The sequence below is a fragment of the Malaclemys terrapin genome, chromosome 15 (genome assembly GCF_027887155.1).
Source record: "Malaclemys terrapin pileata isolate rMalTer1 chromosome 15, rMalTer1.hap1, whole genome shotgun sequence".
NCBI classification, from domain to species: Eukaryota; Metazoa; Chordata; order Testudines; family Emydidae; genus Malaclemys; species Malaclemys terrapin.
In genome coordinates, this window is record NC_071519.1 from 10,628,173 (window position 1) to 10,655,526 (window position 27,354).

The following is a 27,354-nucleotide window of genomic DNA, read 5'->3' on the forward strand; positions in this document are numbered from 1 at the left end:
TTGCTGGAGATTCAGCAAGCCTCTCCAGGCCCTGTTATCACCCAGCACGACAGCAGGTGGTGCCATACACCCAACTAAGCTACCTGAGTGCTTTACCTAAGCCATTCAAGGACAGATAGAAGACCACAGCCAATTTCCCAGCTCCCCAACCTTGTACACCTGCTGTAGTATAAATCCAAAATTATACCATCTTGTAGTGCACAGGGATCTGTATAATGGAAGCTCATTAATATAGTTCGTCTTTCCCTCAATATGGGGAAGATATGCACAACAAGCTTGTGCAAACCAAGCTGAGATTTTCCCTAGACACTTCACTCAAAGTACACTGGTTAAGATAAAGCATAAAACAAGTTTATTAACTACAGAAAGATAGATTTTAAGTCATTATATGTGATAGCAAACAGATCAAAGCAGATTACTTAGCAAATAACCAAAAATTCAAACTAAGCCTAGCATACCAGATGGATAGAATTTGAATTAGAAATTTCTCACCCTGACTGATGATACAAGCAGTCTACCAAATTTCCATACACAAACTAGAAATCTCCTTACCCTGGGACCAACCCTTTCCCCACTTCAGTCTTTGTTCCTCAGGTGTTTCCAGGAGTTCTCTTGTGTGGGGAATGAGGCCAAGAGATGATGTCACACTCCCCTTATGTAGCTTTTCCACATGGCGGGAACCCTTTGTTCCAAACTTCCAAGTTTGTGGACTACTGGTACCAAAATGGAGTTCAGTGTCATGTGGTCCATAACGTCAGAAACAAACATGATCCATGCACACAAACAGGATAATCATATTCAGCAAATCCTGACTTTTCCAGTGACACCGCACATGATGCATCTTGCACAAAATGGATCATCATTATGTCCTAATCATATTATAATTATACCACTACGCTGAATATTGGGTGTAGTGTGAGATAGGCCATAATTTCAAGGCACAGGAGTTGGGTATGGAACGTCCCCTCTTTGTGGAACAGGAAATAACCCTCCAGCCAGGGATGGGAAAACTTCCCAGACTCCCAGTGCTGGAGCCTGAATCTACTGACACTTCATTAGTTACCACCAACCCCAATCTTTGTGGCAACTGCAAACTTGATCAGTGATGATTTTATATTGTCTTCTAGGTCATTGATAAGAATGTGAAATAGCGCAGGGCCAAGAACCAATCCTTGCGTGAACCTGCTAGAAAGAAATCCACTCGACCATGGTTCCCCATTTACAATTCCAGTTTTTAATCTATTTAATGTATGCCATGTTTATTTTGTATCATTCTAGTTTTTTAGTCAGAATATTGTGCTGAACCAAGTCATATGCCTTACAGAAGTCTAGGTATATTACATCAATACTGTTAGCTGCAACCAAAGTTTTCATCTCATCCAATAAGGATATCCAGTTAGTTTGATAGGATTTATTGTGTCTAAGAGCTCTTCTTGACCTGCTGCTCACAAATAGGGAAGAATTAGTAGGGGAAGCAAAAGTGGATGGGAACCTGGGAGGCAGTGACCATGAGATGGTTGAGTTCAGGATCCTGACACAAGGAAGAAAGGAGAGCAGCAGAATACGGACCCTGGACTGCAGAAAATTAGACTTTGACTCTCAGGGAACTGATGGGCAGGATCCCCTGGGAGAATAACATGAGGGGGAAAGGAGTCCAGGAGAACTGGCTGTATTTTAAAGAATCCTTATTGAGGTTGCAGGAATAAACCATCCTGATGTGTAGAAAGAATAGTAATATGGCAGGCAACCAGCAGGGCCGGCTTTAGGAAGTGTGGGGCCCAATTCGAACGGTTTCGATGGGGCCCCGGCAGGGATGACTAAAAAAAAAAAACTTTAAAAAACCGCTCTCATTTCTTCCATGTATTATTTACTTTCCATGACTATATAAATAACAAAATTATATATTACAAACATTGCATCATATATTATAAAATATCAAGTTCATTAAGAGGAACTTTATTGTACACCTCACCTATATGTTTTTAAAACTTTATCTTCCTTGCTTTTTGTTTGACAGAATCTTTCAGTATATTGCCTAACTCTAAGCTCTTCATTACTTCGCATTCAATTGACATGATTGCCAAATTGTTTAATTGGTCATCCTGCATTGTTGATCGCAGATATGTTTTAATTAGGGAGGGGACTGCCATCACATGTGGCTTCCTTCCTCCCCTGCTGCCCCTCACCATAGCCTCACTGGGGGTGGGGGATGGGGCTGCCCCTTGCCCAGTGTTTGCAGGAGTGGTGGCTGGGGGGGAATCACAGGGTCAAACACTCACCGACCGAAGCCCCAGCAGCTGCTCAGGTGAGTGAGGTCCACTGCAGATGATCCTGTCTCCCACCGGACTGGAAGCCCCCTCGGCATCTCCTCCAGGTGGGTGCCGGGGGAGGGGAGGGAAGGGCTGCGAAACACATGTGTGCCTCCCTCCTCCCGACGTGCAACAGCCGCTATCTCTGCCTCAGCCCTCTGCCAGCTGGGCCAGCATCAGCGTCTCTCGTTGCCATAACAACAGCTGCTTCCGGGAGAGATGCACAGCTTTCCTTCTGGCAGCGTCCCGATTGGTGGGGCCCTCTTAGACGTGGGGCCCAATTCGGGGGAATCGGTGGAATCGGCCTAAAGCTGGCCCTGGCAACCAGCTTGGCTTAACAGTGAAATCATTGCTGGTCTTAAACACAAAAAAGACACTTACAAGAAGTGGAAGATTGGACAAATTACCAGGGACGGGTATAAAAATATTGCTCAGGTATGTGGAATCAGGAGTGAAATCAGGAAGGCTAAATCACACTTGTAGTTGCAGCTAGCAAGGGATGTGAAGGGTTTCTTCAGGTATTTTAGCAACAAGAAGGTGGTCAAGGAAAGTGTGGGCCCCTTACTGAATGAGGGAGGCAACCTAGTGACAGAGGATATGGAAAAAGCTAATGTACTCAATGCTTTTTTTTTTTTTTTTTTTTTTTTTTTTTTTTTGCCTCTGTCTTCACGAACAAGGTTAGCTCCCAGACTGCTGCACTGGGCAGCACAGCATGAGGAGGAAGTGACCAGCCCTTTGTGGAGAAAGATGTGGTTCAGGACTATTTAGAAAAGCTGGACCTACACAAGTCCAAGATCTAATGCATCTGAGGATGCTGAGGGAATTGGCAGATATGATTGCAGAACCATTGGCCATTATCTTTGAAAACTCATGGTGATCGGGGGATGTCCCAGATGACTAGAAAAAGGCTAATGTAGTGCCCATCTTTTAAAAAGGGAAGGAGGAGGATCTGGGGAACTACAGGCCAGTCAGCCTCACCTCAGTCCCTGGAAAAATCATGGAGCAGGTCCTCGAGGAATCAATTCTGAAGCACTTAGAGGAGAGGAAAGTGATCAACAACATGGATTCACCAAGGGCAAGTCATGCCTGACTAACTTAAATGCCTTCTATGATGAGATAACTGGCTCTGTGGATGAGGGGAAAGCACTGGACGTGTTATTCCTTGACTTTAGCAAAGCTTTTGATACAGTCTCCCACAGTATTCTTGCCAGCAAGTTAAAGAAGTATGGGCTGGATGAATGGACGACAAGGTGGATAGAAAGCTGGCTAGGTCGTCGGGCTCAACGGGTAGTGATCAATGGCTCCATGTCTAGTTGGCAGCTGGTATCAAGTGGAGTTCCCAAAGGGTCGATCCTGTGACCAGTTTTGTTCAATATCTTCATTAATGATCTGGAGGATGGCGTGGACTGCACCCTCAGCAAGTTTGCAGATGACACTAAACTGGGAGGAGTCGTAGATACACTGGAGGTTAGGGATAGGATACAGAGGGAGCTAGACAAATTAGAGGATTGGGCCAAAAGAAATCTAAGGTTCAACAAGGACAAGCGCAGAGTCCTGCACTTAGGATGGAAGAATCCCAGGCACTGTTACAGACTAGGGACCGAATAGATAGGCAGCAGTTCTGCAGAAAAGGACCTAGGGGTTACAGTGGACGAGAAGCTGGATATGAGTCGACAGTGTGCCCTTGTTGCCAAGAAGGCTACGGCATAAGTAGGGGCATTGCCAGCAGATCGAGGGATGTGATCATTCCCCTCTATTCGACATTGGTGAGGTCTCATCTGGAGTACTGTGTCCAGTTTGGGGCCCCACACTACAAGAAGGATGTGGAAAAATTGGGAAGAGTCCAGCAGAGGGCAACAAAAATGATTAGGGGGCTGGAGCACATGACTTATGAGGAGAGGCTGAGGGACCTGGGATTGTTTAGTCTGCAGAAGAGAAGAATGAGGAGGGATTTGATAGCTGTTTTCAACTACCTGAAAGCGGTTCCAAAGAGGATGGATCTAGATTTTTCTCAGTGGTAGCAGATGACAGAACAAGGAGTAATGGTCTCAAGTTGCAATGGTGGAGGTTTAGGTTGGATATTAGGAAAAACTTTTTCACTAGGAGGGTGGTGAAACACTGGAATGGGTTATCTAGGGATGTGGTGGAATCTCCTTCCTTAGAGGTTTTTAAGGTCAGGCTTGACAAAGCCCTGGCTGGGATGATTTAGTTGGGAATTGGTCCTGCTTTGAGCAGGGAGTTGGACTAGATGACCTCCCGAGGTCCCTTCCAACCCTGATATTCTATGATTCTAAACCTTTGTTAATGGGTACTAATTATATATTTGGAGCATGCCCAGTATGAGCGGGGCAGGACTTCCGCCGACAGAGCTACTTGTCTGGCGCTGCCGGGGCTAGTGTGAGGTGGGGCTGCCCTGTCACCCCCCCCCTTTAATTCTTTATTAATGAACTCCAGCATCAGCTGGTCCATTATCTTACCCAGTATCAATGTCAGACTCTTGGATACAAGTTATCTGGACGCGCTGATTTAAACATGTCTAACTTTAATAGCTGCTGTTTACCGTCCTCGTGAGTTATTGTTGGAATGGAAAGAGTGTTGTCATCAACATCTTCTGATAAGAGTTACATTATCTGTTTTTCTCCAAATCCAGGAGAGAAATATTTACTGAACACTTTTACCTCTTCTGCATTATTTTTGATAATTCTGTCATTTCCGTCTAGTAATTTATCATGACCATTGTTGGGATTAACTTTGTACTTTAAAAAACTTCCTTCTTATTTTCATTGATTGGTCATTAATTTCTGATAGGTTCCCTTACCAATTTTCTACACTTTTGATCTTCTAACTTACATTCTTTACTATTGACTTCCCTTCTCTTCCATATATTTTATTTGGAGAGTGTTGGGATTCCTACCAGGGAGACACCAGCAGGGTCCAGAGCCAGCCCCATCTCCTGTATCAAGCTTTGTCTAGTAGGTATGTGATAAATGTGAAGACCGTGCCTCCGTCTGTCAGCTGGGAGACACAAAGGTTCTCTCTTTCTACCCTCTGATGCCTCCTGGCTGCTCTAGGCAAGGTGAGGTGGGACTCTGTTAACATGTGCCTCCCGGAGCTTCCATTTCCCTGGTGCTGCTGTTCTGTGAATAGTGGGATTGTGAGTGGGGCAGCAGGTACTAAGTGTTGGACTCTTGCTCTTTCAGGGGCCAGTGACTTTTGAGGAGGTGGCTGTGTATTTCACCAGGGAATAGTGGGCTCTGCTGGACCCCACTCAGAGAGCCCTCTACAGGGATGTCATGCAGGAGAACTATGAATCGGTGGTCTTGTTGGGTAAGGAGTCCTGTCCCCTCGGTTATTCGAAGCTGTGAAGTCTCTAAAGAGCCTGAGTAGTAATAACTTTATACGTTTGTCATACAAGTTCTGACAATTTTCCTTGCTGCCTTTTTTTGCCTTATCTCCCACACACTTGTATAATTTTTGGACATGTGCCTTTTTGGTGTCAGTCATTTTAAAATTGCATTTAATGTATCCGTATAGTTATTAATATAGCTATTAATGTATCCAATAGCTTTCATGCCTTTTCCTCATTTTAAAACGAAAATATGCTGCCTGTAGAATACTAAATTGAGTAAATAGGTGTATGACTCATGCACGGCTTGTGTGACAGTCAGATGAGCTTTTCTTTTGATAGAGCATATAATGTTGCCATTCAGGACCCCACAGGTGAAGGGAGAACAGAGCTGTGGGAGGAGAGGAGAAGGGGGGAGGAGATAATTCTGGGGTGCCAGGACATGGGGAGGGTGTGTATAGGATTAGAGCTAAGAAGCAGCAGGGAGAGATGAGGTAGTGAGAGATGAGGAGGGAACACAAGAAGCTCCCAAGGTGCCAGGAGGTGGTGCTGGCTGAGAGTAATGGGACAAAAAGGAGGGGAGTGTGGAGGAAGGGCACCCAGGAAGTGGGCTGGGTGGGTCAGTGGGAGGAAGGAGAGGTTTGGGGATCTAGAACTGTGGGGGATCCCAAACCTTTAACCCCGAATCCCTACCCAAGCCTTGTTGCTTTAGAGCCTACACTCCAGTTTTATTTCTGTTCAGTTTCACTTCATTATACATTTCCCCCAATTATTATTATTTTAACTCTTGACCTCCCTCTTCCACTCATTACCCCCTCCCCATATAACCTCCCCATCTCTATGCACAGCGACCCTGGCCACCGATCCTGATCCTTGCTGCATTCCTCCCTCCCATAGCAGGGCTCCTACTCAGGCTCAAATGGGCACTTTGTTGATGATGTCACAGGGTGGTAGTGTAGCCTGTACAATTTTTACACCTATAAGATTACGTATTGGGGTACAGCTTGCCCTTGTAACATGGCTACTCAAAGTTAATTGAGAAGATGAAATTTGGTGAAACGCACAGAAACTTGATTTAATACAGACAGTTATAATTGAAATCATAGGCAAGGATCAATACACATAATGATTAGACTACGATAAGTATAGTAAAGAGGGTCTTGCACCGTGTGTACTTACAAGTTATGGACACCATTGGAAACAAAGATGGAGGGGCAAGGGAGACCATCAAAAGGGAGGCCCTGATTCAATTTACCCTGTCTTGGGGACCTGACAAAATGAAAAAATGGTAAGTAGAAGAGGTGTATTATCCGCTTTCTTATGGTAATAGGATGGCTATATACCACATCTGCTCCTTTACTCTGATTACAAGAATGTCAATAGTTCCTCCAACCCATATGTGGCCTTTGGGAAGTCCATAATTAAGCATCAAGCATTGATACTCATGATTTATGTCATTTATTAATAATTCCAATATATGATGTAGCCTGGCCCAAAGTTGGCTATATATATAATTATAACTTGAGGATAAACAGGTTCTTGTCCCAAGATCAGGCCCAGTAAGATTATTGTAAAATGATCATATAGTTTGGGAACCCCATGTGCACAGGTGCAACTCTCACACCATGGGAACTCTCTCTCTATATTTATACAAGTAAATGATGTATTAATAATTTAGCACACTTAACACACTTAAACTCAACAAAGCAGATAGAGATAATACAGAAAGTACTTTTGGACGACCATACTTACATCCTTATCTTTCTTAACCTTCTGAACCATTATCTTACAGACTTAACCATTATCTTTCTCATCACCGTCATTGTCCTCATCTTCCCCGGCGGCAAATCATTCAGGCCCCTCCCAAAGTCTACATCTCTCTACCCTCTGCTGCCCCTGGGATGTTACTTTTATAGTCGGTTAAGCTGATGCTGCCATGTCCAATGCATATTCAAGAGGTTCTTATTTGTATTTCCTCCGCTTAAGGTGTCCGTTTCTATTGGTTAGTATATGTATGGTCAAAAAGAACGAGGAGTACTTGTGGTACCTTAGAGACTAACAAATGTATTTGGGCAGGGATTCTCAGACTTTTCTACTGGTGACCCCTTTCACACAGCAAGCCTCTGAGTGCGACCCCCCCCCATACATTAAAAACACTTTTTTATATATTTAACACCATTATAAATGCTGGAGGCAAAGTGGGATTTGGGGTGCAGGCTGACCGCTCATGACCCCCCCAAGGAATAACCTCACAACCCCTGAGGGGTCCCAACCCCCAGTTTGAGAACCCCTGTATTTGGGCATAAGCTTTTGTGGGCTGAAACCCACTTCATCAGATGCATGCAGTGGGAAAATACAGTAGGAAGATATATATATACACACACACACAGAGATACAGAGAACATGAAAAAATAGGGGTTGCCATACCAACTCTAACAAAACTAGTCAATTAAGGTAGGCTATTATCAGCAGGAGAAAAAAAACCTTTTGTAGTGGTAATCAGAATGGTCCATTTCAAACAGTTGACAAGAAGGTGTGAGTAACAGTAGGCGAAAACTTAGCATGGGGAAATAGTTTTTAATTTGTGTAATGACCCATCCACTCCCAGTCTTTATTCAGGCTTAATTTAATGGTGTGCAGTTTGCAAATTAATTCCAGTTCTGCAGTTTCTCATTGGAGTCTGTTTTTGAAGTTTTTTTGTTGTAGAATTGCCACTCTTAGGTCTGTAATTGAACGTCCAGGGAGGTTGAAGTGTTCTCCTACTGGGTTTTTGGATGTGTTAATTCTTGACATCTGATTTGTGTCCATTTATTCTTTTGCATAGAGACTCTCCAGTTTGGCTAATGTACATGGCAGAGGGGCATTGCTGGCACATGATGGCATATTTCACATTGGTAGATGTACAGGTGAACGATGGTGTGGCTGATGTGATTTAGGTCCTATAATGGTGTCCCTTGAATAGATATGTGGACAGAGTTGGCAACGGGCTTTGTTGCAAGGATCCCTCTGTAGAGGGTCTGGACTCACCCCTGCGGCGCCTCCTGCTGGTCGTCCAGGGAATTATCTCACCAGCCTCTGGAGCACCCTCTGCAGGCCGGTGATCTGCCTTGTCCTCTGCACTGGCCCCAGTGTCCCTCCCAGGACCCCGGTGCCCCTTTGCTCTGGGTGCTGCCCCCTGGCAGTACCCACACGCTAGGTCTCCCCTCCCTGGGGAATCCCCACCCACTATCCCCACCTTACCTCAGCACTAGTCACCAACTGCCAGTCACCAACTAACCCCTGCTCCCCGTGGCAGACTGCAGTATAGGCCACTCATCACTGGCAAGGAGGGTTTGGACCTGCTGCCTTGGCCTAGCCCTGGGCTGCCCTCTGCAACCCCCAGTACCCCTTGGCCTTCCGCTAGGCCGCAGCCTGGGGCTATCCAGGCTGGAGCTCCCCAGCTCCTCAGCCTGTCCCCAGCCCTGCTCCACCACAGGTACCCTGTCTAGCTCCCTGCAGCCAGGCCCTTCTCTTTCTGAAGGCAGAGAGAGACTCTACTGAGCTCCTGGCGCCTAGCCTCTTATATAGGCCTGCTGAGGCTGTTTGGGGCGTGGCCCCAGCTGCAGCCACTTCCCCCAATCAGCTCAGCCTTCACACTGCCTACTCCCTGGGCTATCCCAGGCCCTTCCAGGCAGGAGCAGGTATCCACCCTGCTACACCCCCTTCCCAACTCTAACGCCGCAGAGCCTTGCCTGTGTCCCTGTTCCCCATTTCTTGTTCCCGCCCCCTTAACAAACGTGATTCCAATTTCTTCTTCGAGTGATTGCTCATGTGTATTCCACAGTAGGTGTGTGTGCTCACCACGTGCACCAGTGTCAGAAGTTTTTTTCCCTTAGCAGTACCCATACGGGGGAGTGTCGCTGCGACCCCTAGAGTGGCTCCTCTATACCGGACTATAAGGGGAGCTGCGCAAAGGACTTCAAGGCTCTGGTAGTGGAAGGGGTGGCAGCGGCAAAAGCAACCCTCCAGGCGGCATCGGACGCGGCCGATATGGCAGCCTGCTCGATGGCTTCCGCCTTTTCCATGCGCAGGGCATCGTGGCTCCTCCTATCCGGGCTGTCAGCGGCGGCCCAGTCCCTCATGCAGGACCTGCCCTTTGATGGGAAAGTGCTGTTTGCAGACCAAACGGAGGTCCGTCTGCACAGGATGAAGGATTCCCGTACCACCCTGCAAACCTTGGGCCTCTACGTCCAGCTGGCTAAGGACAAGCCCAGGCCGCAAACTTTGACTCCACCTGCATGGAGCAGATATGAGCCCCCATTCAATAGGTCGAGAGACCAGAGGCGTCCGTCTCAACGTCAGTCCCGCTCTGCCCCGCAGCCCGGGACCTCTAAGGGCAAGAGGCAGGGAAATAGGTGGTTTTGACTATTTGCAGGGGGGGCACCAGGCCTGTTGCCAGGGAACCCCCCCATTAATAAAGTTCGTGTTCTGCAACCGATTGTCTGCCTTCCGAGTGGAGTGGTCCCCTATGACGTCGGACCAATGGATCCTCAACACCATTTCCAAGGGCTACATGTTGCAGTTCACTTCACCCCCACCTTACCACCCCACGTCCCTTGTGAGTCCTGGGGACCCAGAGCATGCTTGCTTCCTAGGGCAGGAGGTGGCACATCTGCTCCACCTGGGGGCGTTGGAAAGAGTACCAGTTGACTCCCAGGACAGAGGCTTCTACTCCCGGTACTTCCTGATCCCAAAGGCAAAAGGGGGGCTCAGGCCCATCCTGGACCTACGGGATCTCAACCGGTTTATAGTCAGCTCCAAGTTCCACATGGTGTCCCTAGCCTCTATTATTCCCTCCCTGGACCTGGGGGATTGGTACACAGCCGTGGACCTTCGGGACGTGTATTCCCATATCCATATATTTGAAGGGCACAAGCATTTCCTCTGGTTCCTGGTGGGGCGGGATCACTACCAGTTCACGGTCCTCCCTTTTGGTCTATCCACGGCACCCAGGGTTTTCACCAAGTGCATGGCAGTGGTAGCGGCCTACCTCTGGCGGAAAGGTGTGCAGATCTTCCCATACCTGGCGATTGGCTTCTCAAGGGCAGCTCTCGGTCCCAGATGCAGACCCACGTGGAACTGCTCCTGTCCACATGTGCAGTTCCCAGCCTAGTAGTGAAAGAGAACAAATCCACGTTAGTCCCAGTTCAGCTCATAGAATTCATAGGAGCGATGCTGGACTCCTTAAGGCCCACAGCCTCTCTCCTTCCGGGCAGGTTCGAGACCCTCAAAGGCCTCATTGCCTCGGTCACAGCCTTCCCTATGACAATGGCAAGCGCGTGGCTTCAGATCCTCGGGCACATGGCAGCATGCATGTACGTGGTCCGCCATGCCAGGCTCAGAATGAGGCCCCTCCAGCTCTGGCTAGCCTCTCAGTGCTCCCAGGCCCGGGACGGGCTGGATAAGGTTATCATGGTACCGCCCCAGGTAGTTGCCTCCCTATAATGGTGATCCCTCCCGAGCAACATGCTGCAAGGGGTCCCTTTCTGGGAACCCTCCCCATCATTAGACCTGTGTCAGATGCCTCTGATCTGGGATGGGGAGCTCATATAGGGAACATTCAAACCCAAGGGAGATGGTCTGCCTCGGACTTGTCCCTCCACATAAATGCCAGAGAGCTCAGGGTGATACGGTTGGCATGTGTAGCTTTCAGCATGCACCTTCACGGGAAGGTAGTCAGAGTCCTTATGGACAACACCGCTGCGATGTATTACATCAACAGGCAAGGCGGGACTCATTCCTTGGCCCTATGCCTGGAACCCCTGAGCCTATGGGAATTCTGTATAGCCCACGATATCTCCCTGCAAGCCTTCCACCTACTCGGCATCTGCAATGTGCGAGCCGATCGCCTCAGAGGGTTTTCTCCTGCCAGTATGAGTGATCTCTCTATTCGGAGGTCACCCACCAGCTCTTCCGAGAGTGGGGAGTTCCCCGGGTCAATCTCTTTGCAACCGACCAGAACCAGCGCTGTCTCCAGTTCTGCTCCAGTGGAGGAGTGGGGAAGGGGGCAATCTTGGATGCCTTCTTCATGCAGTGGTCAGGCCAGCTTTTCTATGCCTTCCCACCCTTCCCCTTGATCGGCAAGGTCCTGCAAAAAGTAAAAATGGACAGGACACGGGTTATCTTCATAGCCCCAGACTGGGCCCAACGACGCTGGTACGGGACCCTCATGCACCTCTTAGCGGCTCCCCTGCGGAGGCTACCGCTTCACCTGGACCTTTTCTCCCAGGAAGGGGGCCGCCTCCTTCATCCCAACCTAGCTGCGCTCCACCTGACAGTGTGGTTGCTCAGTGGTTAGATGAGGAGGAGGGAAGGTGTTCAGAGGACGTCAAACGAGTCCTGCTGGAAAGTAGAAAGCTGTCCACATGACGGATGTACCTGGCAAAGTGGTCCAGATTCTCTAGGTGGGCGGCAGAGCGGGGAACCTCCCCATCATCCGCACTGCTTCAGATTATCCTTGATTACCTCCTGTCCCTTAGAACCCAAGGGCTAGCTCCCGCCTCTGTCAGGGTACATTTGGCAGCCATATCGGCCTTCCACCCACCAGTGCAGGGCCAATCGGTCTTTTCTCACACTATGATCTCCCGCTTTCTAAGAGGCCTGGACCATTCATTCCCGTATGCTAGGTCCCCCGTTCCACAATAGGACTTAAACCTAGTGTTATCCCATCTCACAGGACCTCCCTTTGAACCCTTGGCCACGTGTTCCTGGTCTCACCTGTCATGGAAGGTAGCATTCCTTGTAGCTATCACGTCACCCCAATGTGTCTCGGAGCTCAGGGCCTTGACCTCGGAACCCCCATATACAGTCTTCCACAAGGATAAGGTCCAGCTTCGCACACACCCCGCATTCCTCCCGAAGGTGGTCTCCACCGTCCATATGGAACAGGACATTTTCCTCCCGGTGCTCTGTCCTAAGCCCCATTCCTCCAATGAGGAACGTCGCCTTCACACGCTCGATGTGTGTAGGGCACTGGCCTTCTACCTGGACCAGAGCAAGCTGTTCCGGAAATCCTCGCAGCTGTTCGTTGCATCGGCCGAGCGTATGAGGGGGCAACCAATTTCCACCCAGTGCCTGGATCACCTCGTTCATATGCACGTGCTATGACCTGGCAAGGGTTCCCCCGCCACCAATCATCAGAGTGCACTCAACGAGAGCTCAGGTCTCGTCGGCTGCCTATGTAGCCCATGTCCCAATCCAGGACATCTGTAGGGCTGTAGGGCTGCCACATGGTCCTCTGTCCACACATTTTCTTCACGTTATGCGATTGTCTCCCAAGCGAGGGATGACGCTGGATTTGGTAGGGCGTTACTGCGTCCCAGAAACCCTTAAACTCCTACCCGCCTCCATCAGATATAGCTTGAAGTCCCCTACTGTGGAATACACATGAGCAATCACTTGAAGAAGAAAGGACAGTTACCTGTTCCGTAACTAGCATTCTTCGAGATGTGTTGCTCAGGTGTATTCCACATCCCGCCCTCCTTCCCCTCTGTCGGAGTTGTCTGCCAAGAAGGAACCGAGGGTGGGGGGAGTGTGCAGCTCCCCTTATAGGGCGGTATAGAGGCGCCACTCTAGGGGTCGCAGCAGTGTTTCCCCGTATGGATACTGCTAAGGGAAAAACTTCCAACACCAGTGCACGTGGCGAGCATGCACAACTACTGTGGAATACACCTGAGCAACACATCTCGAAGAATGCTAGTTACGGAACAGGTAACTGTCCTTTCCCTTCCCCCTCCTGTTCAACCCCAGTTTATACAGTATTATTCTCAACTATACCTTAACCAGTCCTTTTACTGAAATTTATCTTAACCAATCCTAATATATTATAACACAATTCTCTAACCAATTATATCCCACTACCCTAATTAACTTGCACCTAGCAAAATTAATTATACAGCAGACAGAAACAATTAACGAACCAGACACATTAACAATAGAAAAGTGGAGGCCATAAAGATAAAACATACAGAAATGAGGGTTTCCCAACCACAACCATTGATAATTAAGTGATTTCTTGCCAGAGAGGATGCTATCAAACTAAGTTTTCTTTAACCCTCTTAAGATCTGTTTCTTTATCTGCTGGTGATGGGCACTATCCGGACAGGATCATCTTCCTAACAGCCCAATACCACCTTATTTCAGTGTGATTGGTTTAGGATGTGACCGTACTCTTCCCAGCTTATGTCTGCCCCTGCTGCTTAGTCAAAGAACAAGGCCTCAGACTATCCTAGTGAGAGAAGGCCCATACACAGGCGGACTGTGATTTTGATTCTTTGTTTTTATACCTTTGTAACTAGCTTAGTGATAAAAATACACCTAAGTTCTTCAAGTATAGGCTTTACAGGCAGGCCTGAATATCTCTATTCTAACAGTGGGTTCTATCTCTTCCACCATTCTGTCTTATCTATTTAGATTGTAAATTCTTCAGGCCATGGGCCATCTAATATTCTCTGTTTGTACTTTGCCTAGCATAATGCGGCCCCACTGTTAGTTGGCCCATAGAAATTAAGGTAATGAATATCATTTACAATAATAACAATTCTCCTGCCGCTTTGAGTCAAGGAAGATGGCCTTGGCATGTTACTGCTTAAAATTGATCTGGAGTTAAAACTATGGAATATTCTTTGTGACACGTATCACACAAATTCCACTGACCTCCCTTGTTTTCTTTGCTTGGAGTAGGGTTTCCAATTTCCAAACCTGATGTGACCTCGCAGCTGGAACGAGGGGAAGAGCCATGGGTCGCAGACCTCCAGGACTCTGAGAAAGGAGTGCTCCCGAGAGCTGCCTGCACAGGTGAGGAATTGGTTAAACCAATACAAAAACTGTTCATGAATATAGGAAACATTTGGGATTCCCTACAAAGACCCTGTGAGCTCTCCAAGTTCAGGATTCCTCCCAGCAGAATGGAATCATTAGGCAGATGTCACGCATGGCTTCCCACCTATCCTGACTGACAACTGGCAGCAGGTCCCTCCCCGATCTCGCTTTCCCCTGAGTGTGGTGGTGAGGATGTGGACCCAAAACTGAACCCTTCCTCTCTCCTTTGGGGAAGGGTTTGGGGAAAAGCAGCTCTTGCTAGGTTTGATCTCTCCCACACACATTTTGGCTTATTCATCCCTTTTTCCATTCCTCTCTCTGAGATTTCTGTTCTCTCCGGTGCAGGGAGTGACCTATATCTGGATTCTCTGTCTCCCATCAGGTGATGGGATGGTGAGTGAGAATGAGGAGGAGAAACCCCAGCAGGAAGATGCTGAGCAAGTAGAACCACATGGGATGTTACCAGGAAGATCCAAAGGGAATGTTTTCGGGAGTTGTCCACTCCCAGAAAAAGCAAAAGCCTGTGAGACTCAGCACAGGCCAGAGGAAAACTTCAGTAGCCACTCAGACCTTTTAACACGTGACCAAATCAACTTGGAAGAGACGCGTTACACATGCCATGAGTGTGGGAAAAGCTTCAATGGGATCTCTGACCTTCTCACACATCAGAAAATCCACAGTGGAGAGAGACCTTTCATGTGCTCTGAGTGCGGGAAAAGCTTCAATCGGAGTTCCTCCCTTATCACACATTGGAGAGTCCACACGGGTGAGAAACCTTTTGGATGCTCTGAGTGTGGGAAATACTTCAATTGGAGCTCACATGTTATCCGACATAGGCGAATCCACACAGGTGAGAAACCTTATGGATGCTTTGATTGTGGGAAACGCTTCAATCGGAGCTCACACCTCATCAGACATAGGAGAATCCACACAGGAGAGACGCTCTACGCATGCTCTGAGTGTGGGAAAAGCTTCAATCAGAGCTCTGCCCTTACCACACATCAGAGAATCCACACAGGAGAGACACCCTACACATGCTCTGAGTGCGGGAAAAGCTTCAATCAAAGCTCAAACCTTATCAGACATCAGCGAATCCACACAGGAGAGACGCCCTACATGTGCTCTGAGTGTGGGAAAAGCTTCAATGATAGCTCAGCCCTGATCACACATCGTAGAATCCACACAGGAGAGAAACCTTATGGGTGCCCTGAGTGTGGGAAACGCTTCAATCGGAGCTCACACCTCATCAGACATAGGAGAATCCACACAGGAGAGACGCTCTATGCATGCTCTGAGTGTGGGAAAAGCTTCAATCAGAGCTCTGCCCTTATCACACATCAGAGAATCCACACAGGAGAGACGCCCTACACATGCTCTGAGTGCGGGAAAAGCTTCAATCTGAGCTCAACCCTTATTAGACATCAGAGAATCCACACAGGAGAGACACCCTACACGTGCTCTGAGTGCGGGAAAAGCTTTAGTCAGCACTCACACCTTATCATACATCGTAGAATCCACACAGGAGAGAAACCCTACACGTGCTCTGAGTGTGGGAAACACTTCAGTGATAGCTCAGCCCTTACCACACATCAGAGAATCCACACCGGTGAGAAACCTTATGGATGCTCTGAGTGTGGGAAAAACTTCAATCAAAGCTCAACCCTTATTAAACATCAGAAAATCCACATGAGAGAGAACTGTAATAAATGCCCTGACTAGGGCTGGCCAAAGATCTGATTTTTTTAAAAATCACTTTTGCTAATTCCCATGTGGTGCAAATATCACTATCTTCATGTGGTCTCTCAGCTCCCCCAGATGAGTTGCCTGCTTCTGCCTTTTGAAGCTCACTGTTCTTTGGGGTCAGTCCTGTGATCTTTTCTATCAACTACTTTCCTTTTGAGTCGTAGGAGTGTGTGTCCCTCCAGCCAGGAATGTTCATCAGCTCCCGGAGGGGGAGAGAGATTTGATCCCAACAAGCTACACTGAGGCAAAAACTGCCCGTGCCTTACATCCACTAGGACTGTACATGGCGTTGGCTGCTCAAGTTAGTGATCTTGGTGTAAAAAGATAATTCTAGTTGTAGAGCAGATGCAGCCCAGGTGCAGTGGTTGGCATTAGCTTTCCCCTTGACCTGACCTAAACAAACCCTGAGCATCACGGTTATACTGTTCCCCCATTTCAAAGCAACTGTTAGTCATCAAGTTCCCCCTTCGGGAACAAATTGTTTCATTCCCAGTTGCACTAATGTTGCTTCAGGTTGTGCGGGAAAACAGATATTTTTACTACCATTTTCCTCATTTAAAATATATTGAACTATAACAAAGAGCAGGAACAGGGCACAGATAAGGAAAAATGTCATTTCACCCTCTGTAACAACAGAAGAAGATAGGGTAAGTCAGAGGGATTTCCTTATTCCCCATCACCATCCCAATCCCCCTGTTGTTCAATTGGTTAGGTCAATATTTTTTCTAAAGGCCTGGGAAGAGTATTCCCTAGTAAATGACTTGTAACTAAGCAAAATACCCATGCATTGGGCTCCCAAAGCAGTTGTGGCCCAGGCCCTGCAGGAGGTCGCTCCTGAAGATATCTCCTTCCTAGTAAGGTGCATGTTGCCTATTATTTGGGAAATGCAATACCTATCAAGGTAGAGATGGGAAAAATGGAAGTGACATTTCTCTTCAGCTCACCCCTGGGAGATGCTGCAAATGTGTAGAAAATGAAATCCGTGTTGAATCTGATATAGCTGCAGAAATATATCTATTTTTAATAGATACCTGATATTTGGTATCTTACAGAGATTCTAAAACGCACCTGAATTTAGTCCCTAATTTAAATCTGTCCCACCAAATTAAAAAAATAAAAGGGCATATTTGGGGGAGTTATACCTCACTATTGCTACTTATATGTTGTGTGGTTGGTGAAGTATTCTACGCCAGAGAATTGAAAATTACTCCAAGTAAGGTCAAAGATTTGACAACACTCAGGTAGAAATTGCAGGTACTAGTGGTTGATTTTTCACCCCAGAGATAGAAGCTATGGTGACCTGTGGCCCAGGTAAACTATTTTTAGAATGCTGCTCCGTAGTTCAATGGCATTGATCACACTCTTAAAGGATGCCATGATTAAAATGGGAACAACTGTCTTTTACCATTTTGATCCAAAGTTTCATGAAGCATAGAGAGAATCATAGAAGATTAGGGTTGGAAGAGTCCTCAAGAGGTCTTCTAGTCCAACCCCCTGCTTAAAGCAGGACCAACACCAACTAAATCATTCCAGCCAGGGCTTTGTGAAGCCGTGCCTTAAAAACCTTTAAGGATGGAGATTCCACCACCTCCCTAGGTAACCCATTCCAGTGCTTCACCACCTTCCTAGTGAAATAGTATTTGCTAATATCCAACCTAGATCTCCCACTCTGCAACTTGAGACCATTGCTCCTTGTTCTGTCATCTGCCACCACTGAATAGCCAAGCACCATCCTCCTTGGAACCCCCCTTCAGGTAGTTGAAGGCTGCTATCAAATCCCCCTTCAATCTCCTCTTCTGCAGACTAAATAAGCCTACTTCCCTCAGCCTCTCCTCGTAAGTCATGTGCCCCAGGCCCCTGATCATTTTCGTTGCCCTCCGCTGGACTCTCTCCAATTTGTCTACATCCTTTGTGTAGTGGGGCCCCCAAAACTGGACGCAATACTCCAGATGTAGCTTCACCAGTGCCGAATAGAGGGGAATGATCATGTCCCTCAATCTGCTGGCAGTGCTCCTACTAATGCATCCCAATATGCCGTTAGCCTTCTTGCCAACAAGGGCATACTTCTGACTCATTTCCAGCTTCTGATCCACTGTAATCCCCAGGTCCTTTCCTGCAGAACTGCTGCTTAGCCAGTCCATCCCCAACCTGTAGCAGTTCATGGGATTCTTCCATCCTAAGTGCAGGACTCTGCACTTGTCCTTGTTGAACTTCATCAGACTTCTTTTGGCTCAATCCTCCAATTTGTCTACCCCTCCCCCCCTGTTTAGTGTCCTCTGCCGACTTGCAGAGGATGCAATTAATCCCATCATCCAGATCATTAATAAAGATATTGAACAAAACCGGCCCCAGGACCGACCCCAGGGGCACTATGCTTGATACCAGCTGTCAACTAGACATCGAGCCATTGATCACTACCCATTGAGCCTGACAATCTAGCCATCTTTCTATCCACCTTATATTCCATTAATCCAATCCATACTTTTTAACTTGCTGGCAAGAATACTGTGGGAGACTTTAGCAATGATTTTGATACCATCAAGATATATCATATCCACCACTTTCCCCATATCCCCAGAGCCAGTTCTCATCATAGAAGGCAATCGGGTTGGTCAGGCATGACTTGCCCTTGGTGAATTCATGTTGACTGTTCTTGAGCGGGGAGGGATAGCTCAGTGTTTTGAGCATTGGCCTTCTAAACCAAGGGTTGTGAGTTCAGTCCTTTGAGGGGGTCACTTAGGGATCTGGGACAAAAATCTGTCTGGGATTGGGCCTTCTTTGAGCAGGGGGTTGGACTAGATGATCTCCTGAGGTCCCTTCCAACCCTGATATTCTATGATCACCTTCCTCTCCTCCAAGTGTTTCAAAATAGTTTCCTTGAGGACCTGCTCAATGATGTTTCCAGGGACTGAGGTGAGGCTGTCGTTCCCTGGATTCTCCTTCTTCCCCTTTTTTAAAGATGGGCACTATATTTGCCTTTTCCATTTGTCTGGGACCTCCCTCGATTGCCATGAGTTTTCAAAGATAATGGTCAATGGCTCTGCAACCACATCAGCCAATTCCCTCAGCACCCTCAGATGCATTAGATCTGGACCATGGACTTGTGCATGTCCAGTTTTTCTAAATCATCCTTAACCTGATCTTTCTCCACTGAGGGCTGCTCTCTTCCTCCGCATACTGTGTTGCCCAGTGCAGCAGAGTGGGAGCTGACTTTGTCTGTGAAGACGGAGGTAAAAAAAGCATTGAGTACTTCAGCTTTTTCCTCATCATCTCTCACTAGGTTGCCTCCCCCATTCGTTAATGGTCCCACACTTTCCCTGACCACCTTGTTGCTAACATACCTATAGAAACTTTTATTACCCTTCACATCCATTGCTAGCTGCAACTCCTGCATGCTTGAGCAATATTTTTATACCGTCCCTGGTCATCTGACCAAGTTTCCACTTCTTGTAAGTTTCCTTTTTGTGTTTAAGCTCACCGAAGATTTCACTGTTAAACCAAGCTGGTTGCCTTCCATATTTGCTATTCTTTCTGCACATCGGGATGGTTTGTTCCTGTGCCCTTAATAAGGCTTCTTTAAAATACAGCCAGCTTTCCTGGACTCCTTTCCCCACCCCATGTTAGCCTCCCAGGGGATCCTGCCCATCAGTTCCCTAAGGGAGTCAAAGTCTGCTTTTTCTGAAGTGCAGTGTCTGTATTTTGCTACTCTCCTTTCTTCCTTTTGTGAGGATCCTGAACTCAACCATCTCATGGTCACTGCTGCCCAGGTTGCCACCCACTTCTACTTCCCCTACCGATTCTTCCCTGTTTGTAAGCAGCAGATCAAGAGGAGAAAGGCCCCTGGTTGATTCCTCCAGTAGTTGCACCAGGAAGTTGTCCCCAACACTCTCTAAAAACTGCCTGAATTGTCTGTGCACTGCTGTATGGCTCTCCCAGCACATCAGGATGATTGAAGTCTCCCATTAGAAACTTCAGTTAATTGTCCAAAGAAAGCCTCGTCTAACTCATCCTCCTGGTCTGGTGGTCTATAGCACATGCCCACCATGACATCACCCTTGTTGCTCTCGCTTCTAAACTTAAACCAAAGACTCTCAACAGGCTTTTCTCCAGTTTCATACTGGAGCTCTGAGCAATCATACTGCTGTCTTACATACAGTGCAACTCCTCCACCTTTCCTCCCTTGCCTGTCCTTCCTGAATAGTTTATACCCATCCATGATAATGCTCCAGTCATGTGAGCTACCCCACCAAGTCTCTTTATTCCAATCACATCATAGTTCCTTGATTGGACCAGGACTTCCAATGCTTCCTGCTTGTTTCCCAGGCTTCTTGCGTTCGTGTACATGCACCTAAGATAACTAGCCGATTGCCCCGCTTTCTCAGTATGAATCAGGAGCCCCTTCCTCCCCCCCCCCCCGGTTACAAGGAAGAGGGTGTGTTTCCTCCCGGTATCCCACTTCCCTACTTACCTCACGGCTTAGGTCACTGTCCCCCCGTGAACCTAGTTTAAAGCCCTCCTCACTAGGTTAGCAAGCCTGCCTGCGAAGATACTGTTCCCTCTCTTCATTAGTTGGATCTCATCTCTTCCTTGCAATCCTTCTTCCCGGAACATGCCATGGTTGTGGAATCCAAAGCCCTGTCTCTGACACCACCTGCGTAAACACGCATTCACCTCCACAATTCAACGGTTCCTACCTGGGCCTTTTCCTTCAACAGGGAGGATGGATGAGAACATGACTTGCGCCTCAAACTCCTTTATTCTTCTTCCCAGAGCCACGTAGTCTGTAGTGACCCACTCAAAGTCATTCTTGGCAGTATCATTGCTGCCCATGTGGAGAAGTAGGAAGGGCTAGCGGTCCCAGGGCTTGATCAGTCTCGGCAGACACTCCCTCACATCCTGAATTCTAGCTCCAGGCAAGCAGCACACTTCTTGAGTTTCTCAGTCTGGTCGGCAGATGGATGACTCCGTCCCCCTTAGGAGGTAGATATGTGCATCATGCACCTTTCTGGACCAGCCTGACTTCATGTCTGTGAAACGCCCACAATCGCCTGGAAAACCATTGAGAACCCCCCCCTTGTGATTAATTTTTTCGAGGGCTAGGTTGTCTGGTGCCAGAATTGGAATATGCATGCCATCTATCGCCCCTCCGCAGTTAGGGAAGCCCATTTGTGCAAAGCCGTCTACAATGTCATTCACGTTGCCCAGAGTCAGTGTCTTTCAGAGCAGGATGCAATTAATTGCCCTGCACACTTCTATCAACACGTGTTCAACGGTTGACTTTCCCACTCTGAACTGGTTAGCGACTGATTGATAGCAATCTGGAGTAGCCAGCTTCCACAGTGCAATTGCCACACAGTCCCATGAATGTGGCTTTCCTCATCTGAAAGCTCTGCAGCCACTGCTTGTCCTCCAGATGTGCATGACGATGTGATCCCACCACTCGGTGCTTGTTTGCTGAGCCCAAAAGCGGCGTTCCACTGTGGTCAGCACCTCCGTGAATGCCACAAGCAACCTCCTGTCATAGCTGCTACGCATGGCAAGATCAATGTTGCACTCCTCTTGCCTTTGTAGTTTAAGGAATAACACCACTGCCACTCATGACGTGTTAGTGAGAGCGAGCAGCATATTGATCAACAGTGCAGGATCTATTCCTGCAGCTTGAAAGAGGCAGAATGTGCAGTACTCAAACAGTTGAAAGATGACGCCAAATGTGCACGGAAGCACAGGAATTACTGGCATATGAAGATATGCATGACGGGACATTGGGACAGGACCCAGGATGCCCCGTGACGCCCTCTGCCTTCCCACAACTCTTAGCCGTAGAAGAGGAAGAGATGCTTAGTGGGATAGCTGCCCAGAGTGTACCACTCTAAATACTGCTGCAAGTGTGAACATGCTATTGCACAGGCAGCTGACAGTGTGAACACACAATAGCAGTTTCCCTTAAGTGCTCTCTGAGCCGCACTGTAACTCCCAGCGCTGTAACTCTGCCAGTGTAGACATAGCCTCAGAGAGACCGACTGCCAGGATCCCAGGACTGATCCTCTCTGGGGAATGAAGCACAACGGCGACAGGCTATGCAGCCTTCACTAGTCTCCCTGTACCTGAAAAGCCTGCTAGCCCAAAGTGCTGGACCATCTATGCCATTACCTGGTTCCTAAACTGCAGCTACAGTTCCTACTCCAGGTGTATCCAAAGACTGAGAGGTGCAGAGATCCAACCCCTTATCATCTTAGAAATGTTTTGTTCCTTTTTCTATTTTTTGTCTTTCTTTTTAGGAACTTGGAGACCTCCCAGCCTTTCTGTTAGATTGGGTGTAACCGTGCGGCTCAGTGAGAGTGAGGGTGTGAACACCATTGAAATCTACAAAGGGAAGATGCTAGGAAGAATATTTCCCCAAATCTTAATAGCCTTAAAACTCTGCCCTATGAAATGACTGAATGCATGCTCCTCACCTATGGAAGCATTGCAAGGCATTGAGCTGTCAGATATGTATTGTTCAGCGAGAGCTGTTTGAACTTCTTTTACTAATGTCAAGGTCTGTGTGTGTTTTGGGGCGAGAGGGCGAGGAGAAGTGTTAGTTACACAATAGTGAAATCTAAGGAGAAAACTGTAATTAGCTTTGAGGTTGTAGGCTAAATGTAAGCAATAATTTGGTTTTGATATTGAAATATTCAGCTGGCTAAATCTGGGTTGCACTGCCTGGGGAAAAATCTCTGATTGGGGTTTCGGCATCACTAAATATGCACCTGGCTTCTTGGGTTGCTGTTTTAGGATTTATAAGTGTTGATTTTCTGCTGTATTAATCTGATGGTTTGACTAAATTGATGACTTGATTCCAATGCAATATCCTTGTTAACTCATTGATTTACTGATTTGACCTGAACTTTCACACTGTATTGTTTAACCCTTAGCTGAGTGGAGTCTGTAGTCATTTAGCCTTAGTGATGTGTGCTCTTGGATTTATTTGTTCGTGTTAATAAAACATGTAACTGGGCTATTGAGTCATTTCTTTCAATAAGCAACAGGGGCTGGAACATTTATTTGTATATTTCCCTTTAATTCAATCTCCATTTTCTTCATTTCATACTCTTCTAAGTTAAGGAATGTGCAGCCGCAGAAACTGACACAAGCCTTTTGCTGCCCCATTCTGTGCCCATCCAGCAGGAGTAGAGAACAAACCCCTCCTGGAGCGGGTATTGTAACACTGGACTGTAAATACAGACGCATGTTCCTAAGCTTTTCTGTCTTTCTCCAATCCTGGCATAAGGGTGACACCTACAGCTGCTTGTAATCATGCCTGGCAGGAAGGAGACCCCTATGTGCATTCCCTGGGAGGCAGGGGGATCTGGGAGACCCTGGACACTGGGGGATATTTACCCAGAGCTCAGGTGCAATCTACTCAGGGGTGATGCAGGAGAAAAGAGCTGGGGGCTGCTTTCCCCACTTATTTTTCCTTATCCTCTTTCGGTCTCTCCTCTTTCCCTTTCTTCCATCCCCCTACCTCCCGGCAAGGAGACTTGGTTACTTCCCTACTCCCAGGGGCACTCACTTTCCCGTAGCTGGATTGGCCCCTGCGAATGCTAATAGGAACGAGAGCCTGGGTGCGGGTCAGTCCCTGCAGCAGCTCTGGGGGACTCAGAAGCAAGAGAAGCAGCAGAGAGGGGGCTTGTTCCCATCTCAGAAAATCCCTGGCCTGGTGCATGCGGCACCTGCAGCCCGGGTTGGGCTTGAAGGAGCCAGGAAGGGGCTGGAGCAGTGGGGAGCGGGAGCTGGTAGGAAGGAAGCAGGAAAAGATCTATGGGTCAGATCCCAGAGGCAGGGCTCTATAAGGTAACACTGCTGGTGCTGTTGCCTCCAGTGTGAGCTGGGAGCCGGAACTGAGCTCCGGGCTGCTGCTGTGGCTCCAGCACGGCTGGTCCAGGGACAGACTTTCACAGAAGCACTTTCTGTTCCCATCCGAGGTGGGGATTTTCTCCAGCCGACCCAGTCCCAGGATCTGCTGCCCCTGGCCAGGAGCTGCAGGTACCAGGGTCCAGAGAGACCCCGGGGCCAGTGCTGGGCGGGCAGGACAGAGACTCTGGCCAAAGGCTTCGGGAGCAGCAGGTCTCACTGCCCCTGGGGATCTGCTCTTGGGGGGGGGACGTTCCTGAGCAGGACAGTGATGGAGCTGCTGCCCTCACGCTGCCTCAGGTGTAGTGTGAGAAACTATCTGTAGGAATTTGCTACTTAGGGTGCACGGAGCATGCTCAGTAACATCTGCTGAAGCCACTTCTTCTGATTGGCGCTGCAAGCCTGGGAGGCGGGAGAAGTGGAGCGGTGACTGTGCACTCGGGGAGGGGGCGTAGGAACGCTGTAAAAAAAATTGGGGGCACCGCTTTTTGGTGTCCCCAAATCTTGGAGCCCTAGGCAACCACCTAGTTTGCCTTAATGGTAGCACCGTCCCCGATCCAGAGGGACCCACTTCCTGGATCCCAATAGGTCTGGTCACTCAGAGAACAGAATACTGTTCAGCCAGTGGCCGGTGTGTTTGCTTTCGACCAGACTCCTGTACCCCTCTGGCCTAGAGGGAGATAGGTAGAGAGCTGCTCCTCCTGCTACTAGGCCCTGGGTTCTCCCTACAACTGCTGTCTGTTGCTGCTGCTCCAGCTACTCTCCTGGCTGAGCCAACGCCCCCATCTCTGCTACCTGCTTGTTGGTTGGCTGGCTGCTAGACCCCCCCCGCCCCCCGGTTGCTGCTGCTCCAGTTACAGCCCCTGGGGGGGGCCTGCTGGCCCACTCCCCAGAGGAGGGGAGGGAGGGAGCCAGCCATTGCTCCTGCTGCTGAGACACCACCACCATCGACACCTGAGGGGTCCTTCCTGCTGGCCACCAGACTGCCACCTAAAGCTGCTGGAGCCCTGAGGAGGAGGAAAAGAAGAGGGCCATCTGCCAGTAGGGGAGCGCGTAGGAACAGACCACCATGGAGGGGGTTCTCACAGACTGAGTAACTTTCGAACTGTGCTCTTGTGGTGGGGGTCTAGACTGTGTTTGTGGGACACAGGGGGTGTGGTGTGGAGCCTGCCCCCTGGTCCATCTGTGTCCCACCCCCACCATCATCGTTGCCCCCTCCACCACCCCCACTGGCTACTCACTATCTGCCTTGGACTCCTGCCTCTGGGGCTCAGCTGCTCCCCTAGGCTTGCCATGCCCTGTTGCCACCATTGGGCCTGATGCAGCAACCAGCTTACAAGAACTTTCTTTTTTGTTGCAAGTGCATGTGGGTGCATGTGCCCCCCGTTTTGGACTGACCCTTTCCCCCCTGCAGCAAGCCCCCAACTTTGCCCGTTACCTACCCTTTTGCCCCTCTCCCTTGCCCCAGCCCCTCGCTAGCTCCAATTTGTTTGCCTGCCCCGCCCTTTCCCTCTGCAGCCTTTGTTTGTTTGACTCGCCCCAACCTCCGAAGCTAGCCCCATGGTTCCTCTGCCCCATTCCCCGACTGGTTGCTCCCTTCCCCCTGCAGTCCCCTTGCCCTGATTAGCCCCTTCCCTCATGCGCCCATGTCCCCTCCAATGCGCTTCTGCCCCTCCCCGTTTTAGTTTGAACCTGTCTCACTGCACCCCCCATGGCTGTTATATCCCCCTTTCCTTGGTGCAACTAGAGGAGCTGGAAACCTTCCCTGAGTCGGTGACTGACCCCTAGCCCTTGATAGCCCCCGCATCCACCCCTCCCTTTTTTTGGCACCCTCCTCCCCTGCCTACAGCCTAGCGGGGAGGAGTGGTCGACCTGCTTCCCCCTTCCCTATCCCCCCTCCAGTGTTTGCTCTCCCCCCGTCCTCATTATGGCAGGGGACGAGGAGAGTGAGACCCCTCGGGCAGACCCTGCTGCCCCTCCTCCACCCGCCCCACCATCGTCCCCCCCCAGCCTCTACCTCAACTGCCGCTGCCGAGCCACCTGCTACCACCCCTGCTGGAGCGCTGGCAGCGGTGGGTAACGAGGTGACCTCCGCTGCTGCCACGTCCCTCGCCCCCTCTGACTCTGGGGGAGTCCCCCCAGCCGGCAGGAAGGGCCAGGGCACAAAGAAGGGTAAAGGCCCCGCTAAAAAAGCCAGGCCCTCCATGGCAGGAGGTGACCCCACTGCCGCGGCCCTGCAACCGGCCGTGGCGTCCCTCCCTGCTGTTCCCTCCACCAGCTCTGTAGGTGTCCCACCCCCGGCTCCCAGGGCGTATGCCCAGGTGGCAGCGGCCCCCCCCGCCTACCCCTATGTCATCTCCCCCATCCACCACCTCTGCTACCATCTATAGCGGCCAGGGCCCCTTCCCCACCTTGACCAGGAAGCACGGCATCCGTTGCCTCCTGGTACCCGCCTTACCCCACGTGGAGACCTACGTGCAGGCTTTGGCGAGGGTGGTGGGACCCACGGCCATTGTGGCGGCCTCCAAGATGTACGGAAAGGTCGTCTTCTTCCTAGCATCAGAGGCCGCCGCCCAGGAGGCAGTGGAGAGGGCCTAGCGGTGGGGGGCGTGTACGTCCCCCTGGAGCCGCTAGAAGACCTGGGCGCCCGACTGGTCCTGACTTCTGTCCCTCCCTTCCTTCCAAATGCCGCCCTGTTACTCACCCTCTCTACCATGGGGAGGCCGATCTCTGTGGTCAGCCCTCTCCCATTGGGCTGCAAAGACCCCGCCCTCCGTCACGTCCTCTCGTTCCGCCAGCAGGTACAGTTACAACTGCCGCCAGCGGCACGTGACAGTGAGGCGCTCAAGGGGTCCTTCTTGGTCCCTTACCGTGGGCCTGCTACCGGGTGCATTATTCAACGGGGGAGGCCCGGTGCTACCTCTGCCGGGCGATAGGACACGTCCGGAGGGACTGCCCCTTGGCCCGGCATAGAGGGACATCCAGTACCCCCGAGCTCCGGCAGGGCGCCGGCCCCATCATCGCTGGCGCCCCTAGCTGCCTGGTGCCCGAAGCCGCCCCTCCTCCTTTCCGGCCCACCAACGCTCCCGCTCGGGCCCAAGGGGTATCTCCCCCAGTGCGCCTAGATGAGCGGGAGGGCCCTGCCTCTGCCGCCTGTGATCTGGCGGGACCTGTGGAGGAGGGTGAGGTAGGGATATCACCGGG

The 27,354-nt window shown here is 49.5% G+C and overlaps 1 protein-coding gene across 5 annotated transcripts in view; it reads left to right on the forward strand.

Moving 5' to 3' along the window:
* The window catches only part of LOC128822971 (zinc finger protein OZF-like), a 130,837-nt gene extending 107,583 nt beyond the window's left edge, over window positions 1-23,254 (forward strand). For 2 of the 5 annotated variants that reach the window (XM_054004896.1, XM_054004897.1), the window contains 3 exons: window positions 5,510-5,636; window positions 14,377-14,490; window positions 14,860-19,091. In XM_054004896.1, the coding sequence (XP_053860871.1) occupies window positions 14,905-16,233 (1,329 nt within the window). In that variant the 5' untranslated portion in view covers window positions 5,510-5,636; window positions 14,377-14,490; window positions 14,860-14,904 and the 3' untranslated portion in view covers window positions 16,234-19,091. Of the gene's footprint in view, window positions 1-5,509; window positions 5,637-14,376; window positions 14,491-14,859; window positions 19,092-22,535 lie in introns of those variants that run through there. The other 3 variants (XR_008441633.1, XM_054004898.1, XM_054004895.1) reach the window with 3 other exon arrangements.
* The last annotated feature ends 4,100 nt before the right edge of the window (window positions 23,255-27,354 follow it).